This window comes from Piliocolobus tephrosceles, chromosome 13 (assembly GCF_002776525.5).
Source record: "Piliocolobus tephrosceles isolate RC106 chromosome 13, ASM277652v3, whole genome shotgun sequence".
NCBI lineage: Eukaryota > Metazoa > Chordata > Mammalia > Primates > Cercopithecidae > Piliocolobus > Piliocolobus tephrosceles.
Genome location: NC_045446.1, coordinates 6,393,827 through 6,409,137, shown reverse-complemented (window position 1 = coordinate 6,409,137; position 15,311 = coordinate 6,393,827). Strand labels below are relative to the sequence as shown.

The 15,311-nt window shown below is 55.0% G+C and overlaps 1 protein-coding gene and 1 long non-coding RNA gene across 4 annotated transcripts in view; one reads left to right on the top strand and one right to left on the bottom strand.

Annotated features, from left to right (window-relative positions):
- LOC111522452 lies at nt 1-4,085 on the bottom strand. Its single transcript, XR_002725249.1, has 3 exons — nt 4,012-4,085; nt 2,927-3,150; nt 1-322 (listed from the first exon to the last, which is right to left on the bottom strand). It is a non-coding gene; the product is annotated as an uncharacterized LOC111522452 (long non-coding RNA).
- A 2,422-nt stretch (nt 4,086-6,507) lies between these two features.
- Nucleotides 6,508-15,311, top strand: part of ALDH3B1 (aldehyde dehydrogenase 3 family member B1) — an 18,903-nt gene continuing 10,099 nt past the window's right edge. Inside the window, exons 1-5 of one of the 3 annotated variants that reach the window (XM_023186558.2) lie at nt 6,508-6,616; nt 9,682-9,748; nt 11,584-11,746; nt 14,771-14,881; nt 15,015-15,135. In XM_023186558.2, the coding sequence (XP_023042326.2) occupies nt 11,585-11,746; nt 14,771-14,881; nt 15,015-15,135 (394 nt within the window). In that variant the 5' untranslated portion in view covers nt 6,508-6,616; nt 9,682-9,748; nt 11,584. The remainder of the gene's footprint in view (nt 6,617-9,681; nt 9,749-11,583; nt 11,747-14,770; nt 14,882-15,014; nt 15,136-15,311) is intronic. The other 2 variants (XM_023186559.2, XM_023186560.2) reach the window with 2 other exon arrangements.

Below are 15,311 nucleotides of genomic sequence, written 5' to 3'. Positions count from 1 at the left end.
GCCAGGAGCATCGGCAGACTTGCATCTTAAGAGCTGAGCTCCCTGAAAAATAAATTCTTGGCCTTTTTAAAGGCTTACAACTTTAAGGGGTCCACATGAAAGGGTCGTGATAAATCAAGCAAGCATGGGGAAGATGACTTGCTTGACGAGTCCTCAAACTTCAGCCGTGTGTAAACTGGTCAGCCTCCAGAGTGACCAGAGCAAGGCTGTTGTCCTCAGCAGCAGCTTGGTGTCGTCTCAAGATCAGCTGGATTGGATGATCTGCGTCCTGCTGGCTGGTCTACTTGTCCTGAGCTGCCAGTGTTAGCTGACTGTGATGAATCTAAGACACAACACATGCAAGTTTAACAGCAGTGGGAGTGGACAAGATTTTAGTACAGGGCCTATCCTATATGGGTCTTAGAGAAATTAGATTTTACTTTTTAACTAAACAGAGTCACTAGATTTAAAGGGGTATCAGGCTTATAGGCATTTTTATGTACCTAAATTATGAACACTTTGGCAATTCTTAAAGCCTGCATTTGTTTCTTAAGGTTAATTCCCCTGGTTCTTGGAGGTCACCTTTAATTTGACCTATGATGTGGGAGTGGCCGACCGAACAAAATCTTATAGGGCAAATACTCAGTTTGTTTGGTGGGGGTGCACCTGACTCGGAGGAGGACCATAGGCAGAAACCTGATTCTATCTTAAATGAAATTTCCTGGCAATATTTCTTCAGTAGCTGCTCAAGTGTCTGATTCACGCATTTCACCTTCTCCTGAACTTTGCGGCCAATAGGCTGTGTGTCTCTTCCATTTGATTTTTGACAGTCCTGTTAAATCTTGCACTATTTTAGCTACAAATGCCGGCCTATCGTCTGACTTTAAAGTTAGAGGCAGTCTAAACCTGGGGATAATGTCTTTTAACAGTGCTTTAGTCACTTCTTGTACTTTTTCTGTCCTGGTGGGGAAAGCTTTAACTTATCCTGAAAAGGTGCAAACAAGCGCTAGCATGTACCGACAGCCTCCGGCACGGGGCAGTTCTGTAAAGTCTACAAGCAGGTTTTCACAAGGCAGGGCTCCTTCTCCTGTTCAGTTTCCCAGAGGAGGGTTCGTTTTCTGCCCCTTTTGTAACTCCATCTAGTGGCTTAGCCATCGGTGAGAAACTGGAATCCAGATACGGCCGAATCCTGCTGCCTTTAAGTTCTAATGTGACCGTGGGCTCCTGGGAGCCTAATGAGAAGGTGCCGGGTCTGTCCTATTCCTCACATCCTCCAGCTTCTGCCAGCCTGATCAGGTCAGAATTTGGTTCCTCCAAGGCGTGGCAGCCCTTGGCCGATGGCCTCTTTGTCTTGCAGCCTTGGCCATTTCCCTCATTGCCTTCTGAACATTTATCTTTCTAGTTTTCTTTCTTTTTGTATCTGGCACATTAATCTTTCTCTAGCCTTGTCCAGCTCTTGAATCCTTGACCAACTTGACTTCTTCCACGTCTGCATCTCCATCCATGTCCTCTCACATTGTTAATTTTTTTTAATAAGAGCTGTTAGCCGGGCGCGATGGCTCAAGCCTGTAATCCCAGCACTTTGGGATGCCGAGACGGGCGGATCACGAGGTCAGGAGATCGAGACCATCCTGGCTAACACGGTGAAACCCTGTCTCTACTAAAAAATACAAAAAACTAGCCGGGCGAGGTGGTGGGCACCTGTAGTCCCAGCTACTCGGGAGGCTGAGGCAGGAGAATGGCGTAAGCCCGGGAGGCGGAGCTTGCAGTGAGCTGAGATCTGGCCACTGCACTCCAGCCTGGGTGACAGAGTGAGACTCCATCTCAAAAAAAAAAAAAAAAATAAGAGCTGTTGCCAGCAGATTGGCTTTTTTTCTTTAAGCCTTTAATTTACTTTCCTTTTTTTTTCTGAGTTTTTCTGCTCCCATGTCCAGCTGGCGGGGTCAGGCAACGGCATGGGCCTTGCCCTCGCGCACTGTTGTCTGTCTCTCCTATTTCCTTTTGATTTCCTTTTTTTACGCTTACTCTTAGTCTTTTTTTTCTTTTGCTCTTCTCCTGGTTCTCCTGGTGCCGGTCTTTAGCCTCCTTTTTTTTTTTTTTTTTTTTAGATAGAGCTGGGCTGGGGAGAGGGATTTAACCTTTGGCGTGCCTAGCCGCCATGCTTGTTGCTTTTGCTCTTTCCCGTTTTGTTCCCTGGTCACAGTTAACATACACGTTGGTGGCCACTTTTATAGCCTGGGTGGCATTCACGCCTGCAGCTTCCGCTTGATGTCACCCTGGGCTTGCCCTACAAATGAAGTAATCACCATATGCTGACGTTCAGCAGCCTTAGAGTTAAATGGGGTGTAAAGCCAGAATGCTTCATAGAGTCTCTTACAAAACTGACTTAGGCTCTTGTCAGCTCCTTGAAGCACTTCTGAAATTTTTCTTTTTTTTCTTTTTTTTGAGACGGAATCTCGCTCTGTCGCCAGGTTGGAGTGCAGTGGCTCAATCTCAGCTCACTGCAAGCTCTGCTTCCCAGATTCATGCCATTCTCCTGCCTCAGCCTCCCAAGTAGCTGGGACTACAGGCGCCTGCCACCAGGCCCGGCTAATTTTTTGTATTTTTAGTAGAGACAGAGTTTCACCGCATTAGCCAGGATGGTCTCGATCTTCTGACCTCGTGATCCGCCCACCTCGGCCTCCCAAAGTGCTGGGATTACAGGCGTGAGCCACCACGCCTGGCCCTGAAATTTTTCTTATATTAATGGCTTTCTTTTTACCAACTCTTAGCCTCTGCAGAAGTGCCTCTTGGTACCTCTGCAAATGCTGACACTGAGTTGCATTCTCCGGATCCTTTTTGTCCTTTTTGCCAGAGTTCAGCAGGCCCTTTTCTTTATATAATGCTCCATGCACTTGGAGGGTTAAACAGGCATACCGAGAGTCAGTGTAAATGTTTACAGTCTTACCTTCGCTGAGTTCTATGGCCTGGATGAAAGCAATGAGCTCTGCTTTCTGGGCTGAAGTGTTTCCTGGGGCAACGATCTGGCTTTAACGACGGTGTCCAGGGTTACCATCGCATATTCTGCGTCTCTCTCTCCTCGTGGGTTGATGAAGCTGCTCCCGTCCACATACAGCTCCCAGTCTGCTGATGCCCAAGACTAGTCCCGGAGGTCAGGTCTGCCAGAGTAAACTGAGTCCAACACCTCTGCTCAGTCATGCTTGACAGGACTCTCTGATACCAAGAGCAAGGTGGCGGGTTCAGGGTGTTTCCAGTTTAGTGGTTGAAAAGGGCTGATAGGCCAGGCGCAGTGGCTCACGCCTGTAATCCCAGCACTTTGGGAGGCCGAGGCAGGTGGATCATGAGGTCAGGAGTTCGAGACCATCCTGGCTAACATGGTGAAACCCTGTCTCTACTGAAAATACAAAAAATTAGCTGGGCCTGGTGGCAGGTGCCTGTAGTCCCAGCTACTTGGGAGGCTGAGGCAGGAGAATGGCATGAACCCAGGAGGCAGAGCTTGCAGTGAGCAGAGATGGAGCCAATGCACTCCAGCCTGAGTGACAGAGCGAGACTCCATCTTCAAAAAAAAAAAAAAAATTAGCCAGGCATGGTGGCGGGCACCTGTAGTCCCACCTACTTGGGAGGCTGAAGCAGGAGAATGGAGTGAACCCGGGAGGAGGAGCTTGCAGTGAGCCGAGATCGTGCCACTGCACTCCAGCCTGAGCAACAGCGCAAGACTCCGTCTCAAAAAGAAAAAAAAGAAAAGGGCTGATAGATGAAAGTCTGTTGCCCTGTCCCCAGACATGGGCCTGGTCATCATAATAGACAGGTCCTCGTGTCTCCCTGAGAGGCATTTGTGTAGCTTGAGGATGGCCAGATCTGAGACGGCCCGCTTGACTATCTTGACTTCCTTCCCTGGCCTCTCAAGGCTCCGATCCTCCCCTTGGAGGTGAGACCTGGGGCGTGTTAGCTCCTGAATCTCATTTCTGGGAGGGCTGTTGGCCTCGGTAAAGGGGGGTAGGCTGGGGCATATGGAGAAAAAATTTCTGTTACCTCTGGCGGCTCCTACAACACTGGCTTCTCTTGCTGTTTCTGGGACTCTCCTTTTAACTCTGTGTCTACTGGCGAAACTGCTCTTACTTTCACTTTCAGCTTTTTTGTTTTTCTTTTGCAATAAGCTGTTAAATAGGGCTGGATTTATGCTGGGTTTTGTTTATGTTATATTTAACTATGAGTTAATATAAAGAAATTGATCTGGGTCCACTGGCTGTCCTCTGACTCTTGTCACCACCTTAAATACATTGCCAATTGTTCCCTGTCTATACCTTCGGTCGGCCATCCAACACCAAAAAAGGGCAATTCTAATTCACAGAGAGTTCTCAGCCTCTTTTGGGGGGGACGGGGGTTAACTTAACTCTATAATCCCTTCCAAAACCTTTCGTAACATGCATTTTAATAGAGTAAGTTTTGGCTGAGCACGGTGGCTCATACCTGTAATCCTAGCACTTTGAGAGGCCAAGGCGGGCAGATCATGAGGTCAGGAGATCGACACCATCCTGCCTAACACGGTGAAACCCCGTCTCTACTAAAAATACAAAAATTAGCCGGGTATCTGGTGGGCGCCTGTAGTCCCAGCTATTCGGGTGGCTGAGGCAGGAGAATGGTGTGAACCCGGGAGGCGGAGCTTGCAGTGAGCGGAGATCGCACCAACGCACTCCAGCTAGGACAATAGAGGGAGACTCCGCCTGTAAAAAACAAAAAACAAACAAAAATAGAGTAAGTTTTGATGTTTTGATGACTTTTCTCTTATTTTGTTTTCTTTTTTTGACTTTTTTTTTAACATAGTTCCTAGCGGAGTGGGCTTACTTTGTGTCTGACCTATTTTTCTCTCGAGACGAAACAACATTCACACTACAAGAAGGAAAGAGTAAAAGGTCACTCACTCAGCTAATTCACACTAAATCAAAATCAAAACTAAAACCAAAGTGTCGTTAAAGGCACACCTGTTCGTCAAGCAATTTAAGCCAAGTCAAAATCAAAACAAAACCCAAAGTGCCAACAAAGGCATACTGTGGGTGGTCAGGCCACGCTTCCACTCAGATGGAGTAGGCAAGTTCCCAAGACCAGTCTCACCGTGTTTCAAATGTCCGGACTCCAAGTGCCAGTTCCTTCCCAGTGTTCAGCCACTGCATTGATCCTCCACGGGGGCCTGCTGTGCACTGCTCTGACGAGGCATCCCACCGGGGCAAATGCTTACCCGGGAGCGCTCTCAGGATCCGCATCACTCACGCTGGCTGGAGTCCTCCACAGGGATGCTCTACAGGGAGGCATAAGCTGCCTAAGGGGCTGCCTTGAACACCCATTAATCATCTTGGTGCCCGATCAGGGAACCAAGAAATGTAGCCGGACAAGCTGCAGACAAAATTCCTCAGACACCAGGTTAAAGAAGGAAGAGGTTTATTCAGCCGGGAGCGTCAGCAGACTTCTGTCTTAAGAGCCGAGCTCCCCGAAAAAGAAATTCTTGGCCTTTTTAAAGGCTTCCAACTTTAAGGGGTCCACGTGAAAGGGTTGTGATAAATCGAGCAAGTGTGGGGAATGTGATTAGGGGCTACGTGCATCAGCTAACAGAACAGAAAGTTTTACAAATGCTTTTTCATACAATGTCTGGAATTTACAGATAACACAAGTAGTTTAGGTCAGAGGTTGATATTATTATTATTACTTTTTTAAACTACCAGGGCTGGGTGGTGGTGTCAAGTCAAGGTCTTCTGGCTATTTCTCTTACTTCTGTTTTTTCTTTTCTTTTTTTTTTTTTTTTTGAGACGGAGTCTCGCTCTGTCGCCCAGGCTGGAGTGCAGTGGCCGGATCTCAGCTCACTGCAAGCTCCACCTCCCGGGTTTACGCCAGTCTCCTGCCTCAGCCTCCGGAGTAGCTGGGACTGCAGGCATCCACCACCTCGCCTGGCTAGTTTTTTGTATTTTTAGTAGAGACGGGGTTTCACTGTGTTCGCCAGGATGGTCTCGATCTCCTGACCTCGTGATCTGCCCGTCTCGGCCTCCCAAAGTGCTGGGATTACAGGCTTGAGCCACCGCACCCGGCCTACTTCTGTTTTTTCTAACTTTTTGCTTTCTCTCTTTCCTCCTGTCTTGTAAACCAGGCCAGGCGGTGGGAGGAGGGCAGCAGGAGTAGTAGTGGTCTCCTTCCTTAGGGAGGCATTGAGCAAAGCCTGGGAGTGGGGGGTGGAGACTTCCTTGCTATTCTGGGCCACAGAATATAACATTCCACTAATATTATAATATAGTATAATTGATACAATGATAGTTCCCCTCCCCACACCAGGATTCCCAGGGCCACGGCCCCACTCCTCGTCCTCAGGCTGGCCCTCAGCTCGGAGCTCATCCCTGCTGTGCATCTCTAGCCTGGCGCCCTCTGGGCGTTGACTCCTTCTCTGTGGTCTGGGAGGAGATATGGAGGCCCCGAGGGAGGTGGTGGTGAAATCTCGCCTTGCAGTCTCCAGCCTGCCCAGAGCCAGAGTCAGGCCTGAGGCCAAGGCAACTCCGCCTCCTGGGGGCTGGCCCTGGGTTGGACATTTCTTAACAGCAGGACTGCCAGGCAGAGTGAGACAGCCAGGAGGAAGGGCAGCTTGGCAGAGCCTCAGGTACAGTATCCCGGGGAGGCTGGGGCTGTAGCGGGCCAGCAGTCAGGGCCAGAGTCCAGCTCAGCAACTGTGGGTTGCAGGCAGCCCAGGCGGGCCTAGCCACAGGCAGCTGCACTCAGGGGCCGCCATGTCCTGGCTGAGCTCATCTGCCTGCCTGCTGGGGGAGAAAGCAGAAGGAGGAGAGGCAGGGCTGGGGAGTGGCAGCGAAGTCCCGGGCACCCCACTGGCTAGCAGGCACCCTTCCGTTGTCCGAGCTGGGCTGCCACCGGCTCCTCTTTCTGGGATTCCCAGACACCCTCCAAGGGAACCAAGGGACCAGTTCTGGGCCCAGCTGCCCCAGGAAGGACTGTGCCCCCCTTCCCTGCAGGGGGTCAAGTATCTCTTCCAGCAGCAGCTGTTTCCTGGGCACCAGCCTGCACGCCCAGCACTGATGCGGGGACGTGGCAATGAATGACTCTGGGAAAGAATTGTTCTTAGCAATGGACTTTGTCAGGGTCCAAGGAAGGAGTAGCCAGCCAGCCCCGCCCTGCCTGCAGGAGGCCCTTCTCATCCCGGGAACTGTGCCCCATCAGGGAGCCGAGGCTGCTCAGCCGCTTTGTGGCCCAGGGTTGGGTCGGCCCAAGCCACAAACGCGGGGATGCGCTGGTCCCTGTCTCCCCAGGGACCCCATGGAAGGGAGGGGCTGCCGAGCTTTGGGAGACCTCATGAAAATCCAGCTTAAGGCCATCAAAAGACAAAATGACAACACATTTAGTTATAGATCAAATTGGCTTCTATTCATGATTTGTGAATCTGGGCAGCCTCCATTCTACAAAATGGAATGAAAGTTCCCACCAGGCTGTGGCGGAACAGGGGGTTCGTGAGGCAAGAAGGAGGAAACAGAAAAATAGGAAACAGCAAACTACCTAATGCTGGGTCGCTGGAGACACCAGGTCGCTGCAGACGGCTTTTTTCTAAGGGTTAAGGCAGAGGGGACTTCCTGACGACCCCAGCCCGGGTGGACTGGAATCTCCCGCTTCCCGGAGAAACTTGTCTATTGTTTTGGGCTCTATCTGCTTCCTTAAAGCTTCAGTTTGATGACGTGGTGTTTGGCATAAGTGCCTCCATTTTGGTTTGGTCTTGTCTGTTGGGGCCTAGTACGGGAACTCAGGTCAAAACCACAGCCTCTCATCATGTTTGTTTAAGGAAGTTAAACTGCAGGAGATCAGAATCGGAGACCCTGTGGTATTGGGCCGGTGGGTCCCCTGAAGCTGACCTGGTGATCCCCGCCTTCTGGCTGCCCTGATGGGGGCCCCCCCAGGCCCTCTACTCACCATGTTCAGTCCCTCTGTCACCACATCACAGTCCCCAGTTGGGTCTCAGGGTGATGTCCGTGTCTCCCCAGCACCCACCCTGGATCTAGGTCTCTTCAGGCCCCTGCCCCAGGGGCCGCCCCCAGCCCTCCTCTGTACGTCCATCCTCCGTGGACACTGAGCACTTCCCGGGCTCCCAGTGCTTGAATTCTCCCGACAATGGTGTGGGGGCTACAGCCGGTGCCCCATTTTACAGACGGGAAAAGTGAATACAAAGAGGTCAAGCAACCTGCCCAAGGTATCCCCACTCACACGTGGTTGCTGCAGTTCGAACCCAGGTCATTGGGCCCCCAGACCATACCGTGCTGAGAGGATGCTCTTAGAAGGCCCATGGTATAGATGAGGAAACTGAGGCAGGAAGAATGAGAGAACAGGCAGAGCTTCCGTTTCCTTGGAATCCAACCCACTTGACGGGCCGGGGTGTGAACGAGCAGGGGGTCTCTGCCCGGGGATGGTCCCTCAGCAGGACGGTCCCTGCTGTGAGGTTGGGGGCAGCAGCTTGGCCAGCCGTTCACTCCCTGTGATATGTCGTCCCCGTTCCTCCCCGCTCTGTTCCCAGAGCCTGTGGGCACCTGCGGTGAGCACCAGGCTGGCATAGTGCCCAGCGTGCGGGCACCTGAATATTGCTTTTAGAGGCCTGCGGCCTTGGGGGGAAGTGGCTGATCCTGCCCCGGCCCTCAGGCCAGAGAAAACAGAGCCACTGTCTTCATCACCAAATGATGTGGCAACTCCCCCCAACCCCAGAAGCCGCAGGTCTGGGCCAGATGCGCCTCAGCCTGTGATGGGGGGCCATGCCCAGAGACCCTTGGGCCCATCAGCCCCCGGACCTCAGTGGCTCAGCCCCAGGAGGCAAGAGGTGGTCTTAGACCCCACAACCCAAGCACTGTGGGGAGTGGCAGCAACGGTGAGGAGGGAGGCCAAGGAAATGGAATCCAAACAACAAGAGACTCCCGTCACTGGGCACCCCTCCCACAGCCGGCCTGCCGGAGTCCACCCGGCCCTGGGTCTGCTGTCCAGGCCCCAACCCAGTGTCCCTTCCCCCAAGGACTTAGCTGCCCGTCCCCAGGGGACTATGAGGGAGGTGGGAGCCCGGGTAGGTAGCCTTCTGCCCTTCTGGATTTGGGTTTTCCAGTGTGAGGAGCTGGGTGGCATCAGGCAAGCTCTGGCCCTCTCTGAGCCTCAGCCTCCATCTCCTTCAGTGGGGTGAACAGCGGCCCCGCAGTAGGCAGCCGTGGTGGTGAAATGAGTAAGGGCAGGCACGGGGATCACACACAACTTCCTCATGACCTCACACTGTGGGAGAGGCGCCGCGGGGGTGGGCTTGGGGGCCGCCAGCCCAGTGCCTGATTCAGGAGTTCCCTATTCCGTGTGACCACAATGGCTGCCCCGCACCCTCGGTGGGTCACAGGCCCCGGATCCCCCGATCTCAGGCGGAAGGCAGCCTTGGCTTCTCCGCTTGCCAGGGTCCTGCCCAGCTCCCTGTCCCCTGCTGGGAACTCCCTGGGGGCCTCAGTCCAGAGTGAGTGACCCGTAGGGGCAATGCCAGGGCTGGTTGCCCTGTGGGAGAGATGTGTCCTGCGGCCCCGGTGAGTTGGTTTCAGTGTTGCTAGGAGGGTTCTGGAATGTTCCATGCAGAACTCCATCCCTTGCAGAGCTCCCAGCCCACAGTCCCCCATTCACGTTACGTGCCTTGCATTTTTGTGGTTTCTGCAGAGATTCTTACAGAGGGCGAGAGGGGTGCAGGCGTGGTTTGCCTTTGACCATCGGCAGAAGTCTGAAGGTGAGAGCAGAATGGAGAATGACCCAGGAGAGTGCGGAGTTGGGGGAGATAAATATTTGCAGGCTACTTAGCAGAACACCCAGAGCTGACCTTTGTCGAGTACTTTCTGTGGGCACAACAGCAAACATTTTATGCAGCCTGATGTCATTTAATCCTCACAATGACACCAGGTGCCATTAGCATCCCCATTTCACAGATGAGGAAACTGAGGCAGAGAAGGTGAGTTACTTGCCTAAGGTCCCATAACCAGTAAGAGGCAGAGCCCGGAGACAGGCCTGATGGTGGCTTGAGAGGCTCGTTCTTGGCTCCTGGGCCTCAGTCCTGCTCCCGTGACGGGCCATCCCCTGTGGGGACCGTGGTGCCTGTCCTGTGTGCGGGCAGCTGCCCAGCTTCTCCCAGTCAGAGCAGGAAGATGGTGGGTTCAGCCTGTCTGCCCCCGCCGCCCAATCACTCCAGCTGAGGGCTGGCCTGGGTAACCCGACGAGGCTGTCAGCAGCACACTGGTCCAGCAGGGCCATCCTGCAGACCGAAGCAGGTCCCGCCCTCAAGGTGGCCACTTAATAATCACCCACAGCCTTGTGCTCATGGACGCTGGGCCCTGGGCTCGGAACGGACTGTGTGGTCTCATTATCAGCTGGCAGGTGCCATCACCACACCAGTAACATGACAGGCTTCGAGCACTAGGTCTCAAATAAGTAGGCACAGAGGGGCCTGCTCCCACTCTAATGAGGAGGAAGTAAGGGGGATGTGGACAGGGTTGGGAGGTGGGTAGAATGTAACCAGATATTTATCACATAGCAAAACTCAGAACGGTGGGGAGCAGAGTCAAGGGGCCACTGTGACAGTGGATGAGGGCGTAATCTGGGTGGGCTGCCTGGAGGAAGCATCGACCAAGCTGAGATCTGGAGGAAAGGGACTCAGAGAGGGAAGGAGGAAAGGGTCCCCACGGGTCCTTGGCACCAGGCCGAGGAACGAGTGCGCCAGAGCGCTCCTCCGATGAACTTCAAGTTTCAAGTAAACAGGCAGGGCTCGGGGGAATGTCTAGGCCCTTACCCTGCCTGCCAGCCCTGGCTGGTACCAGCATGGAGGCAGGAACGCCCTCTCCCACCCCCAATCCTCTCCCCCACAGCTGTTTCTGCCTCCCAGCACCACAGCCCAGGCGGGGTGGACAGCAGCGCCTCCAGGAGGCCCGAGGTGTTCTCCCCTCTTCCTGCAGAAGCTGAGGCACAGGGAGAGGAGGCTATTGCCCACTGGCCTGGCCTCCCTGGGCAGTGCCCCCAGGCTGGGGACAGGGGAAGATAGAGAATTCTGTGTCTGGAGTGCTCCCAGGTGGTGGCCATGGTGGCAGTGGGTGGGATACCCCCTCTACTCATCAAGCTCCCGCTTACTCCATTCAGGCTGTCGGGGGTGAGGCCGCCCCGCCTCCAGGAGGGGCATCAGGGCAGGGCAGAGGCCATGGCTTGGGGTTAATTTCTGTGCGGCAGGAAGAAGCGTGGCGCTCTGCCTGCTGCTCACCCTCGGGGGGCTGTGGTGGAGCAGCTGTCCCCAAGCCCATATCCAATCCTTTAGCCGCCTCCAGGTCCATGCGGAGGGGAGTGGTGCGAGGGGCTTCATGTGTGTCTGGGAGTGTTCACTGTTGGGGGTAAGGGGTCGCAGGCAGCCTCAGTCCCCGTGGGGCCATCTGAGTGGGTCCCCGTGTGTGTGTGAGGTAGAGGTGTCTGTGAGCCCCTGTGGGTGCAGGCAGGTCAGGGGTGCCCAGACCCTGGGGCGGCTGGGTGGTGCCTGTGAAGGAGGGGCAGCCCTGGCCACCCAGTTCATGCCTCCCCATCTGGCAGGATGGACCCCTTTGAGGACACGCTGCGGCGGCTGCGGGAGGCCTTCCACACGGGGCGCACGCGGTCGGCTGAGTTCCGGGCTGCGCAGCTCCGAGGCCTGGGCCGCTTCCTGCAAGAAAACAAGCAGCTTCTGCATGACGCACTGGCCCAGGACCTGCACAAGGTGGGCCGGGGTTGGGGATATGAGAGGGTGCACCAGGGGCAGGGGGGCATGGAGGGCAGCTGGGAGAGAGGAGGATGAAGGCAGCTGCGCCCTCCATGAAGGGGAGTTGAAAGCAGCTCCTCCCCTAGGCCAGAGCCGCTCTTGCACATTCATCCAGTCATTCATTTCTGTATTCATGTAGCAACTATTTGCTGAGCACCTACTATGTGCCAGGTACTACGTGCCAGGTACTGTTCTAGGCTCTGGATATACAGCAGAGAATAAAACAAAGTTCCCATACCTACGAAGCTGACCTGTCAGAGACAATAAAACAGCAAATAAATAATTGCACAGCGAGGTCGGGTGTGGTGGCTCACGCCTGTAGTCCCAGCACTTTGGGAGGCCGAGGTGGGCAGATCACTTGAGGCCAGGAGTTCAAGACCAGCCTGACCAACATGGCGAAACCCCATCTCTGCTAACAATACAAAAATTACCTGGATGTGGTGGTGGGCGCCTGTCTTCCCAGCTACTCGGGAGGTTGAGGCATGAAAATCACTTGAACCTGGGAGGTGGAGGTTGCAGTGAGCCAAGGTCACATCACTGCACTCCAGCCTGGGCAACACAGTGAGACTCTATCTCAAAAATAATAATAAAAATAATAATTACACAGCATGTTGGGTTGAAATATGTGCCCTGGAGACACACCCAGGGTGAAGGGGAGAGAGGGGGCCAGGATCAGGGTGCTGTTTTGTATGTGGGGGTCAGGGAAGGTTTCTCTGAGGAAGGGGCCTTAGAGCAGAGACATGAAGATGGAGGGGGAGGCTCCCCATGGACGCTGGGGAGATGGCAGCAGGCACAGCATGTGCAAAGGCCCTGAGGCAGGAGGTGCTGGGCGTTTCTGCTTGAGGAGCAGCAAGGAGGCCAGCATGGCTATGGGGGGTGGGAGAGGAAGCGACAACAAAGAGGAGGCCTGGGGCATAGGCCACATTAGGTAGGGCCTCACAGGCTATGAGGCCTTGGGCTTCTCTCTGGGTACAGCAGGCATCATGGCCTCTGTCTGGACCCTGAAGGCCTGGGGCCTCAGCCCCTCCCAATCCCAGTAGCAGCCAAGGCAGAACCCCAAGAAACACACTTCCCCCAACCCCTTACCCATCAGGGCCTGGCCTGCCCCTGCCTCAGGACACCTGCCCCTGCCTCAGGACATCTGTCCCAGGGGCTGCCCCCGGCTCCTATTCTCTGAACAAAATGTTTCTTCCCTTTGCCTCGAAGGCCATAGTGTCCAGACCTTCCCCAGCCCATTGGGTTCCCTGGGGACAGACTCCCCCGCCACCACTGAGCTTCTGCCACCGGCCACCTACCTGCCTTCATGAGACTTGACCTGACATCTATCTGGTCCCTTTTCTCCGTTCGGCTCAGATTCTGCCTCCTGCCTTCCCATCCCAGGTGCAGGAGCAGGGCCCTACAAAGGGAGCAGTAGCCCAGAACATTCAACCTGGTCTCTCTCTCTGGCCCTGGTCAGCCCCCTGTCCCCACCCTCAGCAGGCAGCATCTGCCCAGCGTCACGTGTACCCTCTCAGTTAACCCCTTGGTGAATCTGGCTGGACAACCACACACCCAGTGGTCGCCAGACGAGGCTCAGAGAGCGCGTTCTTGCCCGCGGGCAAGCAGCCAGGAAGAGCAGAGCCAGAGTTTGAACCTGGCTCAAAATAGGCCAGTCTCCCAAAGTCAGGTCCCAGGTGACCTAGGAGGTGTGACGGGCAGACCACCAGGCTCATGGGGCCAGAGCACAGGCTGTGGGAAAGTCCATGTGGAAGGCACCTGCACCCAGCCTCAGTGGCTGGGAGGTGCTGGTGGGTATGGCGTCTTCCTCCCTCTTGGGTGGAAGCCAGCTGTAGCCCTGGCCTTGCCCTGGTTCGCTGAGTGACCTCAGGCAGGGCATCCCCTTCTCTGGGCTTCGCTGGTCCTCTGGCCCATCCAGCACCCCCTCTGCCCTGACCCGGGAGAGCCTGCACCCCATAACCTCCGGCAGGAAGACAGCCTGGCCCCGGTGTCCCTGACCTGTTCTCCAGCGGCCTGCAGCCTGCTGCCTGGCTGATTTCTCCTCCCTTGGGGTGCAGAGGGCAGGGCGCACTGGCTAGCCGAGAGCAGGACAATGTCCCTATTGATTCGGGTCTCCTCACTCCTGCTTAGAAGCCTGACAGTGGCCCTGGCCCCTGGGCTGTGGGAACTGACAGCATTTACCTAAGGGCGGCTGTGCCTGTGTCCCCTGCAGACCAGTCTCCACCCTGCTCTTTGGGAGGCCAAGGTGGGAGGATTGCTTGAGGCCAGGAGTTCAAGACCCACCTGGGCAACATAGCAAGACACTCTCTCTGCAAAAAATCAAAAAATAAACTTTTTCTTACATTAAAAAAAAAAAAAACCTAAGTCAGATCCCATCGCTGCTCTTCTCAGGAGTCCCTTGCCCAGCCGCCTGGCCCCTCACCTTGCCCACTCTTCTTCTTGCTAAACAGGAGCAGAGCAAGCTCACAGCCACCTCAGGGCCTTTGCAGCTGCCAGGGCCTCTGCCCACAGTATGCCGCCTCCCAGTACCCACGACTTGCTCCTTCCTTGCCTTCAGGTCACTGCTCAAATGTGACCGCCGCCTGGAGACCTGTACTGGCCACTTTGTAAAAACAGCACACACACACGTGCTCGTGTGGATGTATACACGTGCGCACCTGTGCACAGCCACACGCTCCAGCAGTCTCCACCCCTACCCTGCTCTGTGCTTTCCCTAGCACAGTCACATCCTAATGGAGCTGTCAGTGTTTTCACCTTCACATGGACCGACCACCCCCTGCAAGGTCGGCCCCAGGGCAGGTCCCTCTGTTTTGCACAGAGACAGACCTCAGACAGGAAGCACGCATTGAACATGGAGTGAGTGAGTGAATGAACAAATGAAAATGAATGAATGAGTTGTGGAAGCAGGCCCTGCCTGGAGGAGGCTGTACCCTCCTGCTGACTCTGGGAATCCTGGCCCACCCCGACCCCACCCACTTCCCGCAGTCGGCCTTCGAGTCGGAGCTGTCTGAGGTTGCCATCAGCCAGGGCGAGATCACCCTGGCCCTCAGGAACCTCCGGGCCTGGATGAAGGACGAGCGTGTGCCCAAGAACCTGGTGAGCTGGTCGGGCTGAGGCGGGCGGGGGCTCAGGGGATATTTGCTCCCACAGGGTGGCCCCTCTGGATGGAGCTGGCTGCCAAGGGGTCGGGGTGCTGAGCACTTAATTTCATCCCTGGCTCCTCGCCCAGGCCACACAGCTGGACTCCACCTTCATCCGGAAGGAGCCCTTTGGCCTCGTCCTCATCATTGCGCCCTGGAACTATCCCCTGAACCTGACGCTGGTGCCCCTCGTGGGTGCCCTCGCTGCAGGTGAGAGCTGGGCCTGCCCCTTCCGGCCACCCTTCCTCGCTTGGGGTCTCAGGGCCACCGATGGATCCCAGGAGGACATGGGGGAACTGGCCCAGGTGACAAAGAAGACTCTGGTCCACCGTACCTGGGCTGTGTGGCCCTGGGCCCATCATGTCACCTTTCTTTTTTTTTTTTTT